The sequence below is a fragment of the Metopolophium dirhodum genome, chromosome 2, assembly GCF_019925205.1.
Source record: "Metopolophium dirhodum isolate CAU chromosome 2, ASM1992520v1, whole genome shotgun sequence".
NCBI lineage: Eukaryota > Metazoa > Arthropoda > Insecta > Hemiptera > Aphididae > Metopolophium > Metopolophium dirhodum.
Genome location: NC_083561.1, coordinates 10,989,069 through 11,003,257, shown reverse-complemented (window position 1 = coordinate 11,003,257; position 14,189 = coordinate 10,989,069). Strand labels below are relative to the sequence as shown.

At 33.0% G+C, this 14,189-nt stretch overlaps 1 protein-coding gene across 4 annotated transcripts in view; it reads left to right on the top strand.

Moving 5' to 3' along the window:
- The window catches only part of LOC132938018 (solute carrier family 12 member 6), a 279,069-nt gene that overhangs the window by 206,099 nt on the left and 58,781 nt on the right, over window positions 1–14,189 (top strand). For 2 of the 4 annotated variants that reach the window (XM_061004667.1, XM_061004666.1), the window contains exon 1: window positions 13,463–14,061. The exons of the other annotated variants lie outside the window; for them this stretch is intronic. In XM_061004667.1, the coding sequence (XP_060860650.1) occupies window positions 13,851–14,061 (211 nt within the window). In that variant the 5' untranslated portion in view covers window positions 13,463–13,850. Of the gene's footprint in view, window positions 1–13,462; window positions 14,062–14,189 lie in introns of those variants that run through there. 4 annotated transcript variants of the gene reach the window in all.

Sequence of the window (14,189 nt, the reverse complement as noted above, 5' to 3'; positions counted from 1 at the left end):
AACAAATGTAATAAAAGGAATGTATTATATATCATACATAATGATTGTGTATTAAAATATATATACGTAAGACTGTAAATCGTTGAACTCTGAATTTAATCTAAATGATAACAATCAAAACCCACAAAATAATAATAAAAAATAAACTATACATAGTTAACTACTACTACCTTTTCTGGAAATATGATTTCATACATAATGTTAACAACCTTAAATTATATACTTGCATACACTCGCGTTAATGAAAAAACCATAATATTAAACTTAATTAATCTGAAAATATATTATCAGAATATTGATGTATTTTAATATAATTTTATATTCTTAGTAGATATAATACTATTAATATAACTTTTAATATATTTTTATAGAAATTATATTTTTACGTAAAATAACTGTTGTAAAAAGTTTCATTCGTTATATTATAATTATATATAATTATATAACATTATAGAAGTATAGCATATATAGCCTATAGCCTCTCTAGTGACTAGAAATTGTGCATAATAATATATAATCGGTACTTTAAAATATTCCAACAATGACAGTATGTACGATGTACCCGAATAATATTGTACTGTAGAGTGTAGCTTATTGTATAAAATTTACAAGAGTAAAATATTATTAGTGTTACGTCTTACATAATATAATGAGATATTAATCTTCACTCTCTTTGTAACAAATGTTTACCAATTGTTGTATTTATTCATATTATATAGTAGCTTTCTCACAAGTATAAACTAATGTAACAAATTGAACCACAGATATCATTAACACACCACCACATTAAATTAGTAAGTTTAATATATTATTCATAGGAGATTCCATATATTGTAATATTGCTTTCGAAATATCGCGTAATCTACTCTATAACAATCCTAACACAGGTAAATATTGAATTTAAGCATGTAACTTGTAAGGCGTTGTTACCAGCTAAAACTGTTATTAATACTATACAAAATATGCTCAATTCCTGTGTATAACAATCGTTTATGGAAATTATTGTGTGAACGAAAACCTAATTAGACTATTTCTAGCAAAGCCATGGGCTAGATTTTTACTGAGTGATTCTCAGTAATCACTAATTATATTGAAAAGTATTAACGTTTTTAAAAATGTTTGAAGTCTATAAGAAAGTAATATTTTATTATTTTTCGTTGTCCTCGTTTTTAAGTATTTTACTTTTTTGAATGATAGCATATATTTTTACTTTTTTATTCTGAATGTTTTCCATTGAGAATTTCGATGGATATAAAGATCAAACGAGTAATAATTAATTAGTTTTAAGTTTTTAAATTTTGAGGTTTTGATGACCGGACTGAGTGGAGTAATAAACCGATAATTTTCAACGTATCACTAGCTGTGTCAACGTTAATACTTGCCGAGTTTATCAATGTTTACTGTCATAAGAATCAGCCTGCAATAAATTGTAGTCCGCTGCAAATGTTTGCACCTCTATAATTATTTTCAAATAAATATTGTTTTAAACACTGTTCTTATTCAATAATTAATATACATACAAATATACCAGCTACATCCGAATGTATAACTATCGGGATGTATGTTATCTATATCAATATTTTTATATTTTTTTTATTGAACCAAATTTAGTATACTTATAGTCTGTATTTTCAAGTTATACAATGGGTAAATTGATGAGAGTTTATTGATGGGAGGGGGAAGTCACCCATTGACGGCACCTCCAGAAAATAATACTTTATAAGAATACTATTGTGATTGCCTAATATCCGTATGTAATTAAAATAAAATTAATTAATTAATACTTACATTATTATTGTTGGCGCATATTGTCTGAAACGTTTTCTATTCGGACTTTTTGAATTAAACGACATATTTATTCAGGTTTGTTTTCATAAATAAAAAATCTCAAAGGCGTACCTATTTAACAGTGCGGTATACATTTTGCTTTCGTGCACAGTGCACTGGCATTCGTTAATTTATTTCGTTTCATTGTTTAGAACGAACTTATTGTGTAGGTACCTATATGAATTCTTTATTATTTTTTTCCGGATTTTTTGTGTTGACTGTTTAACGCCCAACACTAGGTGGGCTTTGCCTATATTAGTATAGGGAGCCGAGCCGAATCGTATAAGCGTCATTAACGGTTTACAGAAAAAGCATTTATGGTACCGGAAGGCGTCCGGTCTACACGGTGAAGTGGGACAAAGTCCGTTGGTAAAAGTGGAATATCCGCAAAGAGGGAAAAAAAATAATGTGCTTTTTCAACCACACGAGAGCGTATATTATACGGTGCGTTCCGAAAATGGCTCGTGTAACCAGAAGAGCCTCCGAGAATATTTTACTTCACATCGATTTCCAGTGTTGTATTTGAATATTACACCCCTATTCTTTATAAGTATCAAACCCAAACTCTTCACTGTTTAAAAAAAAAAAAAAATAATAAACGTACCCAATATAAGTATTAATTGAGCGAATGTGTGTATGTGTGTGTGTGTGTGTGTGTGTGTGTGTGTGTGTGTGTGTGTGTGTGTGTGTGTGTTTCATTTCACCGATTGACCCAGCGAGACTTAGTGAGAAACCCGTCAACTATATATTTTAAGGGTAGGTACCTACATATGGCACAGTTTAAAAACGGCTCGAGTGTCCATACCATCAATACAGTTATGAACATATTATAATTTCGGTGCTCATAATAAAAAAGCCATTATCCATACCAAACAAAATGCATTGTTGCCTATTGAAATCGATTGGGAAATACGTATAATAATATTATAATAAATTCAAGTTTAAACGTACGTATAAAATATTACAATATTACAATAGTTGTAGAATACATTATATTATGTAACACAAAATGTATGTAATATAATATAATATACTATTGTACTTAAACAAACATTTTTTAACCAATAATTAAAACTAGTTATAACTTATTTTTATTGGTTCAAAAATAATTTTAAAAATGTAATAGAATTGTGCAATAAAATGTAGCTCTTTGCCACACATACGATACGTTACATCTGATAATGCTGTAAGGGAAAATATTAAAAAATACATTTTCAAACCTTATATACTTTATAGATTATGTTCTTTTGTACACTATTACGTATGCAGATTTATTTTTGTTGAATTATTCATTTTTTTTCTAATTTCCTATAGCACAATATAACGTTTTAAATTAAAATGGCAACCACAAATGTAATCATGAATTATTATTATTCATATACTTATATAGTAACTTGGTGTCTGAACCATCCATGAAATAAACCATCCTGAAATAAACATTTTACTAAGTATAGTTATCTAAAATACGAATACATATAAAATAATGCAAACAATATTTTAAATTATAAATGGTTCATTACTGGTAAATGTTCTGTTTAAAATATAAAATGTTTTAGGTTAAGCTCTATGCTACTATTTTTATAAACTAACTAGTGATTCTAAGATCTCAACTGTATTATAAAAATTTGAGCAGTTTACATCAAACCACTCAAGTATGCAAATGGTAAGTATCTGGCCTTTAAAAAACCGTTGTTTTTTTGAAATATTTTCTTACTTTACAATTATATATTTATTGTTGAGGACCCTTATATTGATAAATTTAAAATTTTTTAAGTCTTTTAAATAAATGTTATTAAATTACATATCAATAATCAATCTAAATATTTAGTTTTAATTTTTAGTTACTTGCTATTTTAAAATTATTTTCTTGTACTTATAGGTAGTTTTTAACTATTTTTCACTAATCCATAGAAATCACGACGGTTTTATTATTATTTTACTTATGTTTTTTTTCATTTTTCTTCGACTATATGAATTTGACACCCATACATATATTTTGGTTTAAATAATATATTGTATAATACGCTGTAAAAAATTTGAGAAAAGATTAATATTAATATTTTATATTACATGTAATATTAATACTATCAACAAATATTTTAATAATTTCTTCAAAATATTATATCTTGACATTTGTTCTTTTGGCATTCTTATATTTCATTATTTTATTATGTTTAGTTTTTTTTGTATTTTCTTTGTATTATCCATCTCATGTTTTGCATGTACATTTTTTTTTTTATATTTATATTTTAGGAAGCTGTCTTTTCTTAATTTTAAGCAAAAAGGTGTGTATCTTATTTATTTTAAACTAAGCATTTATGTATACAATTGTCAACTCTCTACTCCATCACAAGCTCTGGCTTAAAATATAAGATATATTTCTTTATATATAGGATGTAATCTATATTTAAAGAAAAATAAATAAATAAAATAATATTAAATTGTATAAAAAAAAAAAATACGTACCTAATATAAACAATTTCAAGGGTATTTGTTATGTTTTTAGGTTTCTAAATTTAATATATGGGGCTCAATAAATTATTAGTGTCAACGAATATTCGTGATATTATTACAATTTATGTTAGTATATCTGCAACAAGATGATCACACCAAAAAAAAAAATCTGTGTCACGAATAATAAATAGTTTACAGTTTCACTTAACATTATTTTAGTATACTTATACATACTGTACAATAATATATCCTGGGGTAACTGATATATTTAAATTTTAATAAATATATCTTATTTTATTTACCTAACATATTTCAGTAATTACTCTATTTGCATAAAATAGATATACCCACTGTATTGAATTATGATAACAATCTAACAGTATTTCACGACTTGTTTAGAGAATAGAAAGCATCAATAAACAAATAATTGATATAGACTTTATGTTTATAGCGATATCACTAGCTATATAGTTAACTAAATTACAACTTTGTTTTAATCAGTCATGGTCGTACACTTCAAAAGCAATATAGATGACCGATAATTAACCTATACAGTATATTATATTCGATTGATGTAATCGTAATAATTTTGACAGCAATAAATTATTGTTGCGTATTATTAAGTCAAAAATGTTTAACTGATTGTAAAGAATACTGTTAAAATTAATGAATTGAATTAAGTTTACAAAAAAACATAAAATGTGCATATTACGATTTACGACCAATAATTATTTAACACCTACTATATTCATTGTTCGGATTAGAATGTAAAAATTATACACTTAACACATGCGTAGTATAAAATAGTACCTGCCTACACTTCAAATTCCCACGAGTACGTATTTTCTTTAAGTTGTTAATAAAGACCCACATAAATAGATAATACATACCAGTATTTAATAAAATAATTAATAAACAAAAGCTACGAGTTGATGTATAATAATATAATAGTTAGTTGGCGAATTTCGAAACAAAAGAATAAAATTGTTCATCTGAATAGGTTTCTGGAACTGGAAGAGTGTTCTGATTGTTATACTATAATCGTCCTAAATTCTGATTGTGTGTTAAAGCTCTATTCAAAACTTTCAACTTTACAACTTAAGCCCTCAAAATATAAATATAGCTACATAAATATTCCGTATATTATACACCAACATGCACACTCGAAGAAAAACGACGTCTGCCCCTCTCGTGGTCGTTTTTCCATGATAGTTATTATTATTAGCTTAGCGAATTTATGAATGTGCATTTAGTTCTCCTTCCATATATCATTTACCCATAAGTCCGAAGTAATTTCAAACCCATTTCACTTCATCTGAAACCAACTTGTTAGCCATAACTTTAAATTAACTATAAGATATTATATAACAACACGTGCGGGGGACAATTTGTATCCATTTGTATACTGTGTACTCGATGGTTTTTGTTTTGATAATTCGTGATTGAAATAATTAGCACGACGTCATTCATATCTGTTTAGTATTTAACAGTGTAATCAAACAAAAACACACAAAAAACATCAAAGTATATAAAAACGACGTACGACATAATTTTTTTTTTTTTGTAAACCGCTAAGTATACAACTGTCACAATGTTACTTTTATACACCAATAAAAACATCGTCCGATATTTATTTTACAAAAGTACTTTTAAATACGTATAATATTATGCTCAAATTGTTCAGCTATACCTACGTAGGAAATCGCCTAAACTTTTACTCTTGAGATGATTTGTATCTCACCAGCATAGATCCCGTTTACGCGTCGTAATAAATTGACAGCCTAGTTCTCGACGACCGGTGAATATAATATATATATATATATATATATATAGAAATAAGGATAATGAGTTTGCTCGCCTTAGCTGAACTCATTTACTAGAAAATAAGAATGAAAATTGGATTGCAAACTCGTTCGACCCAAAGGCAGTTAGCCTTTACAAGATGATAAAAATGTGATTCGCCAATTAAATACCGGCGGACGAGCTTCTATAACGGACACAGTTACAGAGGTCAAAAGAAGTTGTTAAAAGAAAATGAAAATAAGTATTATCGATTACAGGAAAATTACAGTTTACATCATCATTATTTTACTTAAATGCCTTTGAAGGTATAGTGCTAAGCGGAATTCTCACAGAGAAAAATAGCATGTTGCTAATAATATTATTCAAACAGAAGGTTTTCAAATTATATAATTTCATAAAACCTACTTCAAAAATTACTCAACTCGTTGAAAACCATTTCTTGCTTTTGTATATTAAAATTTAACCAAATAATTATTTTTGTTGTGTGGTATACAATGCTATTCATGATGCCGTATTCAAAAAAATATCGTTACATTTAAAACTGAATTAAAAAAAATACAATTTACAAAATACATTTTTCAAATATTTGTAAAACTATATTGACTATATACAACTGTATTACTGTATAACTTTTACTTATCGATAATAACTTTTGGTTGAAAACTTATAAAAAAAAAAACTATTACTTATAGATTATTATTATTACCTATAAGTTTAAAGTAAATCTAGATAAGTAAAACTTACCGTCTATAATTTATTGTGGTTGTTTGGTTTATGTTATTCGTATGTATGTATGCTGATGCATGATATTATAGTATAATAAATAATATGTTTGTAAACAAAATTAATTTTTAAAATGTTTCTACCTACCGCATATAATGTAATATTAATTAAATAAATTTTGTAAATTTCGTATTTATTGTGTACACAATGTATAATATATATATATTTTACTTATAAACGGATGAGAATAAAAATTTTGATTTGAACTTTGAAATAATAAAAAAAAATAAAACTATTAAAAACATTTTAACGGTATCTATTATAAATTGAACTCCCAGGAATATGTTTTTTTATTTGTATTTTTCAAAAAGATATATTTTGTTATTAACAAATAGCCACGGGGTTTGTCCGTTGGGTGTGTCAGCCGGTAATAAGTGCTATTTTCTGTTCGTGTCACTTCCGACGAGTCTAAATAATATCGCCGAGAAAAACTTAAATCAAACTCTGCCATATACCTACTCGTTGGATACCTATAACGTTGCATAGTGGTATTGTCGGGGGGTCGTGTCAACGTTACAGGATGAGAATATTGTGCGGCGCACTGTTATTATTGAAAAAATGTCTTCTCCACCGTGGATGAAAACCAATACAGACGCAAAAAAGGCGAACCTATAGTTATATATCATACTTATGATCTCGAAAACTCGATAAAATATAATCTGGACCTGCAGACGTGCGCGGAAAGTTGCTGCAGCGGATGGAGGCCGATATATGATTATATGAACGTGACGTCGTGGAACGTGGAAACCGGACATGGGGAGGGGGCATACGGCGTAGATAATAAATAATATAATAATGGACATTTATTTAAATTACTATCTATCGGGATACCTGTGCAAATGGGGGTGGGGGGAGCGATGATACCTCGGTTAGATGCGGTGGCGGGGTTATGACCGGGACAGGGACGATGCTGGTCATGGTTAAGGGTGGTATAGTGTATTGGGCTTTGGGCGATATGTACAAATAGGTATAATATAGTGACGTGGAAATCATTTGGTTCGGCATATTATGGCGATGGTTAGACGAGAGAGGCGTTTTACGATTAACGATAGAAGAAGCGTTGATTGGCCCGACTCGACTGGCTCGGAATAATACGGGAGACCACGACATATTATAATGTATAAAATAAGTGAAGGTATACGCCTCTATACTTACCTGTATATTGTAATTGGTTTTTTTTTTTATCTTTTTCAATATACGAGTACAATACCTGTCGCACACACTATATTACATACAATATAATATAATATAATATTATGTTATTTTATCGACTCCATATAGTTTATAATTTGCTGTACGGCGGTGGCTATATAAAATTGGTCGGGTTAGTGTCCCTCTTAAATATACAATAGCGTCTATTGTGCTTAGGTATTTCATTTATACTCTACAAAATACTGACCTAAATTGGGTATTAAGTTACGTGCATATATTTTGTTATTCTTATATTATTATGATCAAACTATTGAAACTAGTTAGTCGTCCGTGTGGTTTCCACGACAACGTGGAATGTGATGGACATTATACCTTATTAATAATTATAAACCTTTAAGAATTATAAAAATGTATTAAGGGGGGGGGGGGGGTCTAGTAGATTAAAAAATTGATATTTAGACCAAAAGGCTATACAAAACTGTAGGAATTTGGTTTGACGGATTTCAATTTTGAAAACGGATTATGATAGATTAACATGTTTACTAGGTTTAACAGAGGCGATTTACAACAACCTATCACACCTTAGAATAGTCAAAAATAAAATTAAAATGCATATAGTATCATGCCACGAGATCTTTCATATTTTTATTATTGCATTTTATCAACTAAATATTTTCCAATATAGCTATATCATAATTGAACACATTTCTAATAGTAACTTAATTATTACATAACAATAAGGGCCGTATTCATAGTCGATGCTTAAGAATAAGTATTGCTTAACCTATACTTATGACTCAAATGAGATTCATAAACGAGACTTTGGCTTAAGAAAAGAAAAAGTATTTACTAAAATTAAGGTTGGTCGAGCATTGCTTTTAGTTTTTATCACACATTTTTTATTTTTTAAATTATCAAAATTAGCTTATATTATTCTTAAGCATCGACTATGAATACAACTCTTAGTATTTAACTAATTAAATATTTAAATAATTATATACTTTTGTCCTCGAAAAGGGTACACAGAAAAAATGAACTTTCACTTGCTCGAAATGCAAGAGTTAAACAATTTGAAGTTCTATGAAATTTATGATCAAATAGTTTAGTCTCATGTCCCTCAAACATAATTCAAAAACATATATAGGGTACTGAGTAATATAAGTAATGGAGTTATATAGAGTGTACCCTTTTTTTGTACATACACTATATATTTATACTTATTGCGTAATATTTACTGTTAACGTCCGAAGATAACACTGGACCTTCAATGAGTTCAATGAAAAAATAACAAGCATTCGAAAATCCCCACCATAAAAAAATTCGTACGTGAAGTAGGTCACTAATATGGGGATCTAAGCATTCTAAGCCATTTGGGCGAGTGTTTTAGATTCGTGCTGTATTTTTAAAATCGTGAACTACCATGACGCTTTGCATTAAATAATTTTAAGCCGAAAAAACATACAAATACCACACGTGCCAGACATTCGTTATCGAACAGAACTGAAGAAGTGAGCAAATTCCTCTGAACCATATATATTATAATTTTCTGGATCTAATAAAGTATTGATAAACCATAAAATTTGAATACAAATTATCTGATTGACATCGAGTTTAGTCATATACATTGAAGTTTCGATTTCTTTTTTATCGAATATCCTCTCAAAATGACTGAGAAAATCGAGAAATTGGTCAAATAAAGATAAAGAACAATCTACGCGCTAGATTTCCAATTTTTTACTAGAAAAGTTCATCCCTACTACATTACCTTAATTAATATTTAAATAATACTCATGAGTCATCATGTGTGCGTAATTATTATACAATATTGTGAGAAAAAATTTCAAGTATGGCTCGTGTACTCTCAGTATCTCGAAGGTCTAAGGAAATAAAAAAAAATTGGACATGTCAAAAAATTCAATATATTATATCAAGTTTTAAAAAAAAGAACATTTTTCAAGTGGAAAATAATTTTATTCAAGATAACGATATTTTATATTGTTTGATATTATACTATTATTCGTTTCACGTTTATAGTCATAATATAATAGGCATTAATAATATAATATGATAACGTATACACATAGACATAGGTAGTTAAATAGTTTTATTATCAAATGTATCTAATTAAAATAAATAGGATACCGTGACGAATCATACTCAAAATATTTTTTGTACGAGACATTAAATGTAATTTATTTGTTAAAAATGCCAATAACCGTAGGAGTTAGGGGCTTAGGGCTTATAAATAAGTAAAAATATAATATATAATATTATATAGGTATTATGTACCAACGTCCAACATATTGGACTTGTTAATTGATTAGACAGCGAAAGCTGAGTTTAAAATACGTTTTCTGTCCATATAGTTGATGAATAAAATGTTTTTACCAAAAACAAGTCATGTTGACGTCAAAATACGAAAAACCAACAACTGCAGGAATGCTAAATAATATAATTTTAAATGTACAAAATCCCTTGGTAATCTATTAGTCCAAGCGAACGCAATAATTTTAAAATATTATCTCAATTTCGTAATTCTGTAGATAGAGTCTATTCCGAAGCAATATAAAATACGTGGGATCACTATTAATCCACGGCGGATGAGACTATATTTTCGAAAATAACGATTTATAAACGGACGGTGATAAGAGCCGCGTAGGTAAATGGGAAAACGCGCATAAAATTCCGTCGAGTAATAAACGTCGAGGAACAGCAGTTGAAAAATTAGTAATCACAAAGTTATTTTTTACGTTTGTTATATTTATCTACAACACGTGAAGGTATATTATTTTAAACAAGTATCGGGAAAAATTACACTCGGCCCCGAGCGTACCAAGTCCCCGGTTTCTGCACGTGATTTATGTGTCCATTAATAATGAAATATCTCCAGTAATTAACGTTATGTTTTCTAATCAAGCACGATACGTTTTCAAATTTGTCATTACGAATACGGTAAACACATCTAAACAACACGCATGCGATAAATAAAATCTCTGATCTATATTATTGTGAAATGGCAATATATTAAGAACAGTATAGCTGATGATGTACGAAATAATAATAGTCCAACATTTAATTGATTGAACTATAATATTAATATACGCCGTTATTTCAATGGTCGGTTATATTATATTATTATCACTACAATGACAAAAGTAATACATGAGAAAGTGTGTTACAAATAGTATTGTACAAATATCTATACTATATAGACTATAATATGTTTTTTATATAAGATCAACTGTGGAATTGTACAAACTATATAGGTGCATGATATGGCACTGAAATTGTAGTGACGGATGGTCACAATAATACAAGATAGGCGTTACGCTTAATAAAGGAAAAAGTACAAACCGGGAATTTAACGATTTCCGAGATATAGCTCTAGTTTAATGTAGGTAGGTACAAAACTGCTGCACGCTGGACAGGATTATAAGGTGTTCACAAGAGAACTTTGGTGATAACCGAGGTGGGTTTCAGCCAAACCTGCTACACGTGAGCGACACTAGATTTATTACCTACGTATACACATTTTACGACGGCTGATGCAGAAAATGAGGAACGTAAGACGACGGGAGATGTTCACTTATTTTTCATGAGCTTAAAAGAAAAAATGTACTATTTCATTTACACATTTGCTCGATATATGTATAATATAGTACAGGTGACTGGAGAATAAGTATAGAGTCCAACTGCACCAAAGAAAAAAAATTGTAAGATGCAATATATAGCAATGAAACGGTTGAAATGGATTGGCGATGATTACGAACCAAAGTGGTATATATACCTCGAGCTCGGGGGAAAACATCGCTGGCCACTATAAGGTATCAAAGATTAATAAGGCTGCAGGGAGGTAGAATCATAAAAAAATATTGTTAGAAAATAAAATTGCGGAGTTACTGACGCCTGGAGAATGGCAGAAAATGCGTACGTACGACGGAATAATGGTTTTAATGGCCAATTTACAGCCGATAATAAATGGATATTATATAAACGGTGGTACCTATACCTATACAGAAACTTACTTAAATCGGACCGATTACTGCTTTTAACGACTCGGGGGAAACTGTGTCAATCGAAAGTTTCGATTTTCGTTCGGCAATATATCTATACAGTATAGATAACTATTAATTATTATAAATCGCCGTCGATCCGTGTCTGTAGACACGTGTCATGACAATCGAGCGGCGTGACGTTGATACCCTGCATCGCTGGACAAGGAAATCATTTCCGGGAAAATCCCCTGCATGGCTGTCACGTAACTCGTGACAAATCACGAAATGGTGGTAGGGGTAGAGATAGACGAGTCGCGTCGGCAAATGTTGTCGTTTACTATAGTATAATATTTTTTAATTCATCCTCGACGGACTGGATAAAGATTTCGGTGGTTGCACGTAGTATATAACTATTTTAATAATAATAATATAATATTATGAAAGGCACTAAAACCGGTACCAGGTATAGGTATAGGTGTGTGTCTCACGCGAGGAGGGCAAAAAATAAATAAAAATGATTCCTCGCCAGTCGTTGTCTTTTAGTCGGTGGTGGCAGCGCGCGCGAGAAGAACAACACGCATCGGGGTCAGTCGGCGGCGCCCTCCCACCCCCCCTAACAACACCACCATCGCCGACACTGTATACAAAAATCACCACACACACACACACACACAAGCGCGCGCGCATACCATGGTAGTGGTAGTGGCAGCGGCGGCGAGCACGCGACTGACGGTTGTATGCACTATTATACGTATAAGTGCGTGTGTGTACCGCGGTTTGTGTCGGGAGGGGGGTGAGGGGGTGAGAAGGCGGATGCTGTATGCTAGAGCGGGCGTGGTGCGTTCTGGTACCCGCCACCACCACCGCCGCCGCAGTCGACACCACCTCCGGTGCAAAAGGTCTCCCCTCCACCCCGACGACCATTTCCTCATACCCCCGACCATAGTCTGGTCGACGGCGTCCGGGGACCGACGATGATGACGACGACGACGACGACTACGACGACTACGACTACGACGACTACGACTACGACGACTACGACGACTACGACGACGACTACGACAACGGTGGTAGTGATGGTGGCGGTGGCGGTGGCGGGCGCAGAGGCCGGGTGGTGGACGGGATGGGCCAGCGGGTGGGCGGGCGGTGGCTGAGGGGTGCTCGGAATTATCGAACAGCGGCCCCGAAACCTTTATGACGGGGGCGAAGCGCGCGCTTTCCGCAGCCTCGCTACGGCGCGCCTGGGCCGCGAGAGAGCGAACGCGGCGAGCGTCGACCGGCGGCGCAGCGCGGGCCGGGGACAGCGGTGGAGAGCGACCGCCGGGCGATGGCGAAGGGACCACCGCGATCGGGGGAGCGGGGCGGGACGCGCGAGGCAGAGCGTGTGCTGCGCGCTTCCCCAGCGTCCGCCGCCGCCGACGCCGCCGCCGCGCGTGGTGTTGATGATAAACGAATACGCAGTCTGGCCGTGCGGTGCGCGACACACAGACGCCCGCGACCCATCGCCGCTGTCGTCGTCGTCGTCTCGTCGACGAGACACCACCGCGCGCGCCGAAACGCCGATTGATACCAAACACCCGCCGTTGAAGCGATCTATATGACATATTGATAATATTATTACAATCGATCAGGCGTGTTCCTATAATATAATATACTACGTCAGCGTGTGTGCGTAAAAAATATATATATATAATATATATATATTAATAAAATAATACTGGAATCGAACACGTTTCTATACGTCCCGTACCGATTTACGATCTAATCGCTGGCGTTTTCCGCCGTCGCGTTTACTCGCCGTCGTCATCGTCGCGGTGTGTAGGGTGCGCGCGTGACATGTCCGACAATCCGGGCGCCACCAACGCGGCCGCCACTGCCGACGAACCGGTCTGCACCGAAACCACGCCGCAGCCGCCACTGCCGGTACAGCACCAGCAGCAGCTCGAAGAAGGTTCCCGATCGTCACCGGCCAGACAGCACCAGAACGGTGGTTCGCCGGCTACCATGGCCGCGGTCGTCCCGTCGCCGGACACGCCGCGGAAGAGAGGTACGAATCGCCCGACGGGCGAGTTATTATAATGACGATGACACCAAAGCAAATCTGTATAGGAACACCGCAGTTGTTAGGCATAAGGCAGCCTTATCCTAGGGTGATCATACCAGGGGTTCATCCCG